Below are 12,500 nucleotides of genomic sequence, written 5' to 3'. Positions count from 1 at the left end.
GTCCTGTATCATGTGTAAGGAACAATACAATCATACAATCACAATCAAAATGATAATAACATCTGCAGGTAAAATCGAAAAGAACAAAAATACTCCGAGTGCAGATTAGAACTGAAGAGTAGAATTTAGAATTTATTTTAAGGAGTAATGTGGAAAAATAAATGGAGGTTGCGGCCCATGGTGGAGTAAGCAGCACATTTAACAGGACCTCCAGGTGTGTTTGATGGGAACACTGAACATACTGCTGTTGTACTGATGCTATTCAACAGCTCAGGAGAAACTCTGAACATTTAGCTTTAATAAAATGATTACAGTAACGGTGAAACACGACACCACTAATCACATAAACCTGAACTGGGCGTGGCCTAAATTGGAAATTTTTTAGTATTAATTAAATCACTACAACCCCAGAACTCTTCTGCTGACAGTTCCTCAACCTCAGCTCCATCTCTCCACTGCGTCACTCAGCTAACAGCTCTTACTGCTGTTGTTTTTCTCTCTCCCAACGTAGAAACAGTCTGATGTACAGCAGCGCAGCCCTGACCAGGCACTAACTAAGGATGAATGAGTGAACTTTGTCCCAGGAGCTTCACCTCACTCGCTCACACACCCCACACATGGAAATCTTTATTTTTTCCTCTGAATCTCAGTCCTGATGCACACATATAGTCTTAATCATGTTTCCTCACTGTGCATTAGCATTAGCATTAGCATTAGCATCGCTGTTCTGTCATCAGTTTTGAATCATTTTAACGCATTCACAGGTGAAATGCAGAGACATGCTTTTGCTGATCTCCAGCAGAATAAACTCTGAACCTTCATGAGATTGTTTAGATGGAAATGTTGGTGATGGATTCAGACCTAAAATAAAATGAATAAAACATTTTTATTCAGTTTTTGCAGCCAGTTGTATTTAATCACCACATCCTCTCTAGTTCCTGGTTCAATTTCAGAGTTTCTTTACTATTTATTCCAAGAAGAAATTTCTGAATACTATTTTTCATTTTGCTTTACATAAATTCCTAATTTCTCCACACTCAGTTTTTTCTCCACCTCCTAAGCATATTCACTCCTTTCCCAGGTTATGATCCTTTTCTCAGATCTGTTCTTCTTTTATTTGATCATTTCTTTCTCATAAGGGCCCTTGAACCTTTATTTTCTTCTAGGTTCCCCGGTTCCTGCTATGTTCTATGTTCCCTAAGGTTTCTACCACATTATCTTGTTCCTTATTATTTCTTCTAAATTCTACTTCCTCAGTGTTTATAGTATTTGAACTACTTTTTTCTTCCCCCAGTTGCTGACAAATTATAAAGCTCATTAAAATGCCCTTAAAATGAAGGTGAACGATTTAATTTTTCCCTAAACATCTTGTTCTTGAGATCGTTTGTAGTATTTCTGTGATTCTTAGTTCCTGGTATATAATAAAGATCTGGGAAACATTTTTACATCTTTTCTACATTAATCCAAGTTCTTCAGCCCTACGTAGTTCTTCAGTATTTTTTAGAAGAACCTTAGATTGTCACTACTTACGTACTACTATTATTTTTATTTCTTGAAGTTTCTGTATCCTATAGCTCCTTATTATTTCCCCCAAAACCCACACATTCTAAATACATCCCCTAATGTTCCTCATGTTCCTAACTCGTCCCCTAAGTGCAATATGTTCCTCCTGAATCCCAGAGCTTCTGTTTTATCTCCACTTTCCTTTTTAATCCATACTTTTGTCCATAATCATGAGCTCCATCTGGGGTATTTGGATCAGGTCTACAGTGATGATGCTTCACTTCTGGTTTGATGTGTTTCTTCTCTGCAGTGAAGAATGATGTGGGTTCGGCTGGGAGCGCTGTGGATCTGGGCCTGGTTGCTGACCATCAACGTTTTGGGCAAAAGGTACGTTCTCATGTTGTGTAAAACTGATGATGACCAACATACACGACATCCAACATGGGAAATCATTTCTAAGCTGATTAAAGACGGTGGTTTAAGGTGACTTGCACCACTGCGGTGCGACGGCAGCAGGGTAGAGCTTCCTGCGTCCTGTGGGACTGGGATTTAATGAAAGATTAGAAACATAACGGTCCTGTGATTCAGTTTAACTTAAAATGTAGAAGGTGGAACGTGTAAAGAAGTGAGTGGAAGTTAGAAGTTAGGAGACGTGCTGCTGGACTGATGGTGCAATCTGATCGATATTAATCTCCGTGTTGGGGGTTGATGGGTAAACAGTGTGCGTGATTGAATTTGGGTTTTGAAGCCTGTGGAAAATGATTGTGTAATAATGCAGGATCTGAAATAACGAGGGTGTGACTTCAGTATCCAGGAGATTTCAGTAGTGCTGCTGCAGGTGATAACGGAGAGGAGAACATGATCTGGGATCAGAGCTAACGTTAATGCTAGCTGTCCTTCTAACATGAACACTGCTGAATGTGTTCCTGCTACTGTGTTGTTCTGCTGTGCTGAAATATGGGATAAATAACAAAAGGAGGTCAAATCTTTAAACACTTAACAGTGTGATTTTACCAAACTGTTCACCAAAGCTGTTGTGTTCATCGTGATTTCTTCAGGACCAGAAGCTGAGCTCTTCATTACACCCTGAAGCTTGCTCTGTGGAATCTGCTCTGTTCCTCATGAACTGTTCCTCATGAACTGTTCGTGTAAAGCGTTTTGGTGCTGGTGTCTAAATGAACCTTCACCTCTAAAAGGTGATCAGACTTTAATCTGATTTTATTGGCTGATTTCCTGATGAAGGAAGGTTCTTGGACATGCTCCTGCTCGAAACTCCACTACACATTTACATGATGTAGAATTATTTTCACTCAGTAGAGCGATTCTGTATTATATTTATTTTTCGTGGCTGAATGTTTCACCACCAGTTTAAACATCAGCGTTACCACAAACCACAGCGAGAGTCTGAGAGCGTAGCTGACCTCCTCTCTGAGCTGTCCGTCACACCACTGTGTCTAGCTCGGGTGTAGGCAGTAGGTGTGTGACGTAATGACTCGGTCTGTGTCTGTATTCAGATTTAAACTCGCTCGAGCCTCTCAACCTTCCAGATGACTTGTTTACTGAGTGTTGCTCTTTAGCACAGTGTCTAAGCTCCAGTCTGAGCACGACGTTCAGCTGACTGCTCTACAGTGTGTGTGCAGTGTGTACTGAGCTGTAGGTGTGTATTGTGACACTTTGACAGATTATCTGTTTTGACCTAGAAGAGAGTGTGACAGCCTTCTGGAAATGTCAGTGTCCAGGTCGATGAATGAAGTAAATACTTTGAGCTCACAGTGTCGCTGTACATCCATCCACTCGCTGTCTCACCCTGTACAGCTACAATGATGACATATTTCTGATGTCTTCTAGCTATTTCACTCTGCTACTGACCATTGCGTGTGTGTGTGTGTGTGTGTGTGTGTGTGTGTGTGTGTGTTTTGATATTTTACTGTTAAGAACTGAAAATGTAAAGATCCAGAATGTGAGTGTGTGGCTTTCCCACAAAAGGCATTTAAAAACATCACTCATACACTATACGACTGTGTGTGTGTGTGTGTGTGTGTGTGTGTGTATGTGTGTGTGAGTGTGTGTGTGTCATCATTCTAATGATCTCTTCTGGAAGGTTCTCCACTAGATGTAGGTTTGAGTCTGTGAGGATTAGTGATCATTCAGCTACAAGAGCATTAGTGAGATCAGACACTGATGTTGGTGAGGAGGTCTGGGGTTCAGTCGGTGTTCAGTGGTGTTGAGTCAGAGTCAGGGCTCAGTGCAGGACACTCAAGTTCTTCACGCCAACCTTCACCTAAACACCATGTCTTCATCTAGCTGCCCAATACTGATTCTGATCATCCTAAGCTGTATCCAGACGTGCTCAGGCTACTCGTTCCTGTGTTTGGGTTTGTTCAGGAAGACCTGTTCATTCTGAATGATGTGTTAGTGTTCAGTCTGTCCACCTGGGTTAGCTGATAGGGGTTGTATTGCTAAATTTTTAGAAAATGAAGTAAAATATTTTGACTGCTTTAGTCCGAGCATTTATGATCTGTTGTAATCAGACTTCTCTTCTGTTCGTCACAATGAAGCTGCACCTGAATCATGGCTGAGACGTTTGTGTCTCACAAGCGTGTGATCAAATTAGCATTGTGGGTTATAAAGACAGCGGAGAAACACCCCCACACACACACACACACACACACACACACACACACACACACACACACCCCGTGATTACGCTGATCCTCCAGTGAGACTTGGATCACATCTCCGCTCTCACGTACATCTTGTTAAAAAAAAAAGCTAAAATATTTTCACACATTATAATTGTGCTGTTTGTAACTGTAAATTAAATAGCATCTAAAACAGTAAGTAGTTTCGTAATGTGTTGATATGAGGAGAATAAGAGTTTATCAGACATATCAGATCAGATATTAGTCACAGCTGGACTAGGTTATGACATCATTATAACAAGGTTATGACATCATTATAACAAGGTTATGGCACTACAAGTGTGTGGGTTTAAACACCTGACTGTAACCATGAAGGACAAAAATCCTCATTTAATCAGCATGAAAGAGAAAACCGTGGTGAGACGTAATAAAACACGGGACCGTGAATACAAACTCCTTATGAATCTGATTTGGGGTGGAGCTAAAGAGTGCCTCAGTTTGTGATGTCACAACAAAGAACTTAACAGGTTGTTAGCGAGCTAATGTTAGCGATGATCAGATGCTGTTGTTCATGGAAACATTATAATAGTGAGTCTGATTCTGGATCCTGTTGCTGATACTCAGAACGATTCTGATATTGAATCAATTCCAACACTGATTCAGATTCTCAAACTGATTTTGATTTGGAGAATGAATCTTATATTGACACCAAAACTGAATCTGATTCTGAATTTGATTCTTATATTGACATTGATCCTGATCCTGATACTGAATCTGATTCTGATCCTGATTCACAGACATCACCAGCACATTTGCTGCTATAATAACATAAACAATTACAATCTCATTATAATGAGACTTTGTTTGTGACAGCAGGCTGTTCTGCCCTGATGGAGACTGTGTGTGTGTGTGTGTGTGTGTGTGTGTGTGTTGCAGTACTGATGACCTGTAGATGGGGTTGCTGCACAATCTTTTTATAGCAGGACATAGCTGCAGCTCTCAGACACGTGCACTGACACACTCACTTATCCCTCCATCCCTCACTCCTCTGAAGTGCTCTATGCAGCGGGTGTGAGTTTAATTATTCCTGCGCAGGGGATTTGCTTGAAGGCGGTGCAGCCTGTGCTGGGTGGAGGAGTCAGCTGAAGAATTCTCATAATATTAGCATTATGCTAATGTTGGTCAGGATGAGGTTCTGGTCCTCTTCATCCTGCAGCTTCATATGACTCCTTTTCACATTGCTGCTGGGGTGTGTGTGTGTGTGTGTGTGTGTGTGTGTGTGTGTGTGTGTGTGTGTGTGTGTGTGTGTGTGTGTGTGTGTGTGTGTGTGTGTGTGTGTGTGCGCGTGTGTCTGTGTGTGTGTGTGCACATGTGTGTGTGTGTGCATGTGTACATTATGTTCTTGTATTTTATCCTGGAGGGTTTTGTGTCACTTTGCTCAGCACTGTTGGCTTATGTGTTGGTTTTCTTACGCATCACGATACACCATGACTCTGAGAAATACTTCATTCTAATTGGCTTACAACTTCAAAAATGCTTAAAAATATCCCTATTTTTCACTCTCTCACTCTCACACTCATCTTCTACCGCTTATCCGAACTACCTCGGGTCACGGGGAGCCTGTGCCTATCTCAGGCGTCATCGGGCATCAAGGCAGGATACACCCTGGACGGAGTGCCAACCCATCACAGGGCACACACACACACACACACACTCTCATTCACACACGGACAATTTTCCAGAGATGCCAATCAACCTACCATGCATGTCTTTGGACTGGGGGAGGAAACCGGAGTACCCGGAGGAAACCCCCGAGGCACGGGGAGAACATGCAAACTCCACACACACAAGGCGGAGGTGGGATTCGAACCCCCAACCCTGGAGGTGTGAGGCGAACGTGCTAACCACTAAGCCACCGTTCCCACATATCCCTGTTTTTGCTTTATTTAAATTTTCCTGAATAGTTTTTTCCTAGTTTTTGATTCAGTGTCTGTGAGTCTAGAGTCAGATTCCTAGAAATTGATTCTGTAAATTGATTCTTATTGCAAATGCAGATTCACCGATTCTAATTCACTGTACTGATACTGAACTGAATTAAGATATAAGGGCAGATTTTTTCTCAGTCACCGAGTCAGATCTGACTTTGATTCTACATATGATTTGACTAATAATCCAGATTCATATCAATTCAATTTCTTTGTATAGCGCTTTTAACAATTTCCAGATCTTGATCCTGATCCTGAGTCTGAATCTGAATCTGTCCCTGACTTTGACTGATTCACACACAGAGTCTGATTATGATTCTGCCGGTTAATAAAGTAATAATAATTGTGATTATGTAGTAGGGTGTTATTCAGACTGCAGTGCATTAAAAACCTGACAGAAATAGAGCCGTAACCATAGCAACAAGTATAACCACATAGCTGTATTGTTTATGGATAACGAGGTTTGTGTTGATTTATCTTCTGATGTTGATTCGGACTGATAATGTCACTGCGGTTATAATGTTATAATGTTATGTTTTAAAGTTATAAAAGTTATAATTAAAAAGTCCAACAAATGGAAAAAGAGAGTGGGCGGGGCTTCAAAGTGACCTCTTTTTGCTTCGTTTTCTTTATTGATATGTTTAATGCATTAGTGTGAAAAGATGAAAGTGAAATTAAAAGGCAGTGAGTGCATTTTCCTGTGAAGGTGTCACTCTGATGATGGTTTATAAACACATAAAGCACAAAACTGTACAGAGCCTCACATCTCTCTCTGAAATCTGATTATTATAATGACACTGTTTCAGAAGGGTGTGTGTTTGTGTGTGTGTGTTTGTGCGTGTGTGCGTGTGTGCATGTGTGTGTGTGCGTGCGTGCATGTTTGTGTGTGTGTGTTTGTGTGTGTGTGTGTGTGTGTGCGTGCGTGCATGCATGCGCGTGCGTGTTTGTGTGTGTGTGTGTGTTTGTGTGTGTGTGTATGTGTGCGTGCGTGCATGCGTGCGTGCGTGCGTGCACGTGCGTGTTTGTGTGTGTGTGTTTGTGTGTGTGTGTGTTTGTGTGTGTGTGCGTGCGTGTGTGCGTGCGTGCGTGCGTGCGTGTTTGTGTGTGTGTGTGTGCGTGCGTGTGTGCGTGCATCTTTGTGTGTGTGTGTGTGTGTGCGTGCGTGCGTGTGTGCGTGTTTGTGTGTGTGTGTGCGTGCGTGTGTGTGTGTGTGCATGTTTGTGTGTGTGTGTGTGTGTGCGTGCGTGTGTGCGTGCGTGTTTGTGTGTGTGTGCGTGCGTGCGTGCATGCGTGCGTGTTTGTGTGTGTGTGTGTGCGTGCGTGTGTGCGTGTTTGTGTGTGTGCGTGCATGTGTGTGTGATTGTGTCATGTTCACCTTACATGCTGTATGATTCTCTCTCTCTGACTGGACTCTGTAATCTCTTTGACCTTGCCATGTCCTTGAAGGCGTCGTGTTGTGTTGCAGTCAAACCGATGTGTTTATTCAGTCTGTACACGTGCGTGTGAGAGGAATCGAAGCTGTGAGACCTCTAATGTTATAAAAACACAAAAGCGGCTCTTTATCACAGACGCTTGTTCTGCAGAGTGCTCTAGGAAAAAGTCGATCCAGACACAGAGCTGAGGGTTTAAAGGACAAATCACGAGCGGCTTCTTTACCTCTCTCATTAATATTCATAAATATTGTGATCTTCCATCTCACCATTGGTCACTTTATGTGCACAGATTAAATCAGATGTCATGTGGATGAGACTTGGACCTGAGTGAATTATTATAGCTGATTATTTGGTGTAACTGGAGCCTTGTTTGGACGGAGTTGTTTTCCGTACTGCGGAGGAGTAACTCCGCCGTTTCCTTCTGCTTTCTGTGGTGATGTTTTTCTTCCTTCACTCCTGACAAATAACATGACGCATTATCTATTTTTTTTTTTTATTAATTCCGATCATTTCACTGGCGTCCAGTTTGACAAATTGCTGTCTCTGTTTATATTTGACGTGAGTAACATTTTTTTCGAGTGTTTACGTCACACCTTCACACACACTCGTACTGTGTTTCAGCTCGAATCAGAACGGATCAGACGAGCAGAAGGACAACACCACTGTCTTCACTCGTATCTTAGACAGTCTGCTGGACGGCTATGATAACCGTCTCAGGCCTGGACTCGGAGGTCAGTAAAGACAGAGACACCATTCCTTAATAAACATGATGTAACTCATTAAGTGTTTCTTTTACATCTGGATGAATAAATCTAATGACCATAAATCTTTTTACTCCATGTGCAGTGTATTAATGTGTCTGAGTAATAATTTAATCTGGGAAATGCGTGTCGTGTTTAAATAAGATTCATAAGCCTGACTGAGTCTCTCTCTCTCTCTCTCTCGCTCTCTCTCTCCGTCTCTCCCTCCATCAGAGCGTGTGACCGAGGTGAAGACGGACATTTTCGTGACCAGTATTGGCCCTGTCTCTGATCATGACATGGTACGACACATTCCATTAAGGTCATGATGATTTTATACATAACACATTCATCAAATCATCATTAAGAGTTAAGAACAATTTAAAATTCATATTTTATACCCATTAAAAAGCCCCGTACAAATAAAATAGAATAGAATAGAATTATGAAGGTTTTACAGTCTGCAGTGTGTAATTTTTATGATGCAGTTATAAACGTGCTATAAGTAGAGCAGTAACACATGATATCTTCTCACACTGCACTGTGATCATGATTTATAACACGTAATAAAGAGGCTGTAAAGTGTAATGCAGGATGTTCAGGTGTTCATAGTCTATATACACTTACCTCTCTCTCTCTCTCTGTCTCTCTCTCTCTCTCTCTCTCTCTCTCTCTCTCTCTCTCTCTCTCTCTCTCTCCCTCTCTCTCTCTCTCTCTCTCTCTCTCTCTCTCTCTCTCTCTCTCATATGAAGCTGAAATGATTGACATTCTTGTAAGTGTATTGAACATTGTGATAGTAACTGACACCCAAAGCTCCGCCCCCTTCCTGCCTGATGCAGCATTCTCACTTTCTCTCATGCTGAATGGGGAATTTATGGGGAGTTGTGATATAAAATTTATCACTGTGTTCCACTTAGCTGTGGGGTTCCAGACAGGCCGTGAGTTTTTACGGGTTTTCTGTAACGTTATCTCAGAAGAGCTCAACTTATTCTCACGATAACTAATCAAAACAATGTTGTATCACAATGTTGTTGTGTCCAGAGCCAAAATCTCATATGTACACACTATTCTACTCCATTGTGTAGTGAACATAGTGTAGTGAACATAAGTGCCACTTTGTGTGTGCTTCACACACTCGCAGCTCTGCGTACGTAGAGGAAGAAGGGCGGGGCTACTAGCCACTTATGTTAGATCAGAAAATCTAAAGCTAGCGGTGTTGTGTTGTGTTGCGTGTATTTGACATTATTTTACATTGATTAGGAAACAGCTTCTAATTCTTGTTTATAAAATAAGGTTAGTGTTCCACGTGAGACGTCCTGGACTCTGGAGCACACAGTGTGTCTCACACCTTCATGCTGTGTGGCTCTAACACTGATGGTGTGTACAGCATGACTGCAGAGTCCACGGCGGAGGAGCTACAGATTTCTGAGATTTTGAGTGATAGACAATAATTTGTAAATTGTCCAGCTGACAAACATCCAGCTGTTTCCTCTCGTATCAGTAACTGATTAAAGTTAAACAGTTTCACTCGTCCGTGATTTACAGCATGTAGATGAACACATAACAACCGCCGCAGGAAAATATGTCAAAGAAACAGATGCAATTTATAAAAGGTATTTTCACTGAAATAGATTATAAAGTAGAAACTATTGAAAACACAATTACACACACACACACACACACACAGACACACACACACAGACACACACACACACACAGACACACAGACACACGCATACAGACACACACAGACACACTCACACAGACACACTCACACAGACACACACACACACAGACACACACACACAGACACACAGACACACGCATACAGACACACACACACACAGACACACTCACACAGACACACTCACACACACACACACAGACACACTCACACACACACACACAGACACACACACTGACACACACAGTCACACACACACACACACACACACACACACAGACACATACACTTACAGACACACACACACAGACACACTCACACAGACACACACACATACAGACAGTTTATTATCAGTGGAGTGTGTTCTGTACACATCACTATGAACGATCTGTTACTATGGAAACGGTCAGGTATCAGAGTGAGCACATTAATATAAACCTGCTCTACAGTCAGAGCTGCTGTTAGAGAGAAGTCATCAACACCTTCTGACCAATCAGAGTCCAGAACTGAGCAGTGTGTGTGTGTGTGTGTGTTTCAGGAATACACCATAGACGTGTTCTTCAGACAGAGTTGGAAAGATGAGCGTTTGAAGTTTAAAGGTCCGATGGCTGTGCTGCGCCTCAACAACCTGATGGCCAGTAAGATCTGGACCCCTGATACCTTCTTCCACAACGGCAAGAAATCTGTAGCGCACAACATGACCATGCCTAATAAACTGCTGCGTATCACAGAGGAAGGAACTCTGCTCTACACCATGAGGTATATCAGCTTATAGAATTCCTATCATGTATGTCATTATATATATCTCAATTCTCTGTCCCATATGATTATTATTTACTTTCCTTATATGGGCATTGCTTCCTGTTATTGTTTTACATGGTATTGTAGTGTTTGGGATGTGGAGAGCTGCAGAATGGTGTGATATAAAAGGGGAAAGAATGAGATCCGAATGTTTCTTTTACACACACACACACAAGCATACACACACACACACACACCCACACACACACGCGCACACACACACACACACACACACAAATGTGCCGGTCTGAGTCGTAAAGCTGAGCATTTACAGTCTTTATTAGCAGATTACAGGAAAAAGAGGAGTTCATATTCATGTCAAAGGGAAGATAAACTGCAGACACACGCTGTGAGGGGACACGACCACCGCTTCATCATCCTGTCATCTTGTGTGTGTGTGTGTGTGTGTGTGTGTGTGTGTGTGTGTGTGTGTGTGCATGAGAAGGCCTTGAGTGCTTTGCTATATTACAGAATTACAGATATTACATTCAGCACACTTCTCCCCTTCTCTCTCTCTCTTTCTCTTTCACACACACACATGTACACTCTCTCTCTCTCTCTCTCTCTCTCTCTCTCTCTCTCTCTCTCAGGTTGACGGTGAGAGCTGAATGCCCGATGCACTTGGAGGATTTCCCCATGGATGCTCATGCCTGTCCACTTAAATTTGGCAGTTGTGAGCCACGCTCCTTTTCCTTGCATCCTGCTATTTTCAGGATTGATTTAATTTTTAACAAAGGTTATAATATAAAGATTTAATTTTATGATTGTGTGTGTGTTTGTGTGTGTGTTTGTGTGTGTGTTTGTGTGTGTGTTTGTGTGTGTGTGCGTATGTGTGTGTGTTTGTGTGTGTTTGTGTGTGTGTGTGTGTGTTTGTATGTGTTTGTGTGTGTGCGTATGTGTGTGTGTGTTTGTGTGTGTTTGTGTGTGTGTTTGTGTGTGTTTGTGTGTGTGTGTTTGTGTGTGTGTGTGTGTGTGTTTGTGTGTGTTTGTGTGTGTGTGCGTATGTGTGTGTGTGTGTTTGTGTGTGTTTGTGTGTGTGTGTGTGTTTGTGTGTGTTTGTGTGTGTGTGCGTATGTGTGTGTGTTTGTGTGTGTTTGTGTGTGTGCGTATGTGTGTGTGTGTTTGTGTGTGTGCGTATGTGTGTGTGTGTTTGTGTGTGTTTGTGTGTGTGTTTGTGTGTGTTTGTGTGTGTGTGTTTGTGTGTGTGTGTGTGTGTGTTTGTGTGTGTTTGTGTGTGTGTGCGTATGTGTGTGTGTTTGTGTGTGTTTGTGTGTGTGTGTGTGTTTGTGTGTGTTTGTGTGTGTGTGTGTGTGTGTGTTTGTGTGTGTTTGTGTGTGTGTGCGTATGTGTGTGTGTGTTTGTGTGTGTTTGTGTGTGTGTGTGTGCGTATGTGTGTGTGTGTTTGTGTGTGTTTGTGTGTGTGTGTGTGTGTATGTGTGTGTGTGTGTTTGTGTGTGTTTGTGTGTGTGTGCGTATGTGTGTGTGTGTTTGTGTGTGTTTGTGTGTGTGTGTGTGCGTATGTGTGTGTATGTGTGTGTGTGTTTGTGTGTGTGTGTGTGTGTGTGTGTGTGTGTGTGTGTGTGTGTGTTTGTGTGTGTGTTTGTGTGTGTGTGTGCGTATGTGTGTGTGTGTTTGTGTGTGTTTGTGTGTGTGTGTGTGTGTGTGTGTCAGACGCATACACGCGGGCCGAGGTGGTGTACGTGTGGACGAGA

General features: G+C 42.2%; 1 protein-coding gene across 1 annotated transcript in view; it reads left to right on the top strand.

The window, feature by feature from the left end:
• gabra1 (gamma-aminobutyric acid type A receptor subunit alpha1) overlaps positions 1–12,500 on the top strand; it is a 25,316-nt gene that overhangs the window by 1,788 nt on the left and 11,028 nt on the right. Inside the window, exons 2-7 of the mRNA XM_060891018.1 lie at positions 1,814–1,890; positions 8,185–8,294; positions 8,538–8,605; positions 10,526–10,746; positions 11,379–11,461; positions 12,460–12,500. The exon at positions 12,460–12,500 is cut by the window's right edge and continues 103 nt beyond it. Of these exons, the coding sequence (XP_060747001.1) occupies positions 1,820–1,890; positions 8,185–8,294; positions 8,538–8,605; positions 10,526–10,746; positions 11,379–11,461; positions 12,460–12,500 (594 nt within the window). The 5' untranslated portion in view covers positions 1,814–1,819. The remainder of the gene's footprint in view (positions 1–1,813; positions 1,891–8,184; positions 8,295–8,537; positions 8,606–10,525; positions 10,747–11,378; positions 11,462–12,459) is intronic.

This window comes from Tachysurus vachellii, chromosome 17 (genome assembly GCF_030014155.1).
Source record: "Tachysurus vachellii isolate PV-2020 chromosome 17, HZAU_Pvac_v1, whole genome shotgun sequence".
NCBI classification, from domain to species: Eukaryota; Metazoa; Chordata; class Actinopteri; order Siluriformes; family Bagridae; genus Tachysurus; species Tachysurus vachellii.
Note: the sequence above shows the minus strand (reverse complement) of the source record. Positions and strands in the feature narration are given on the sequence as shown.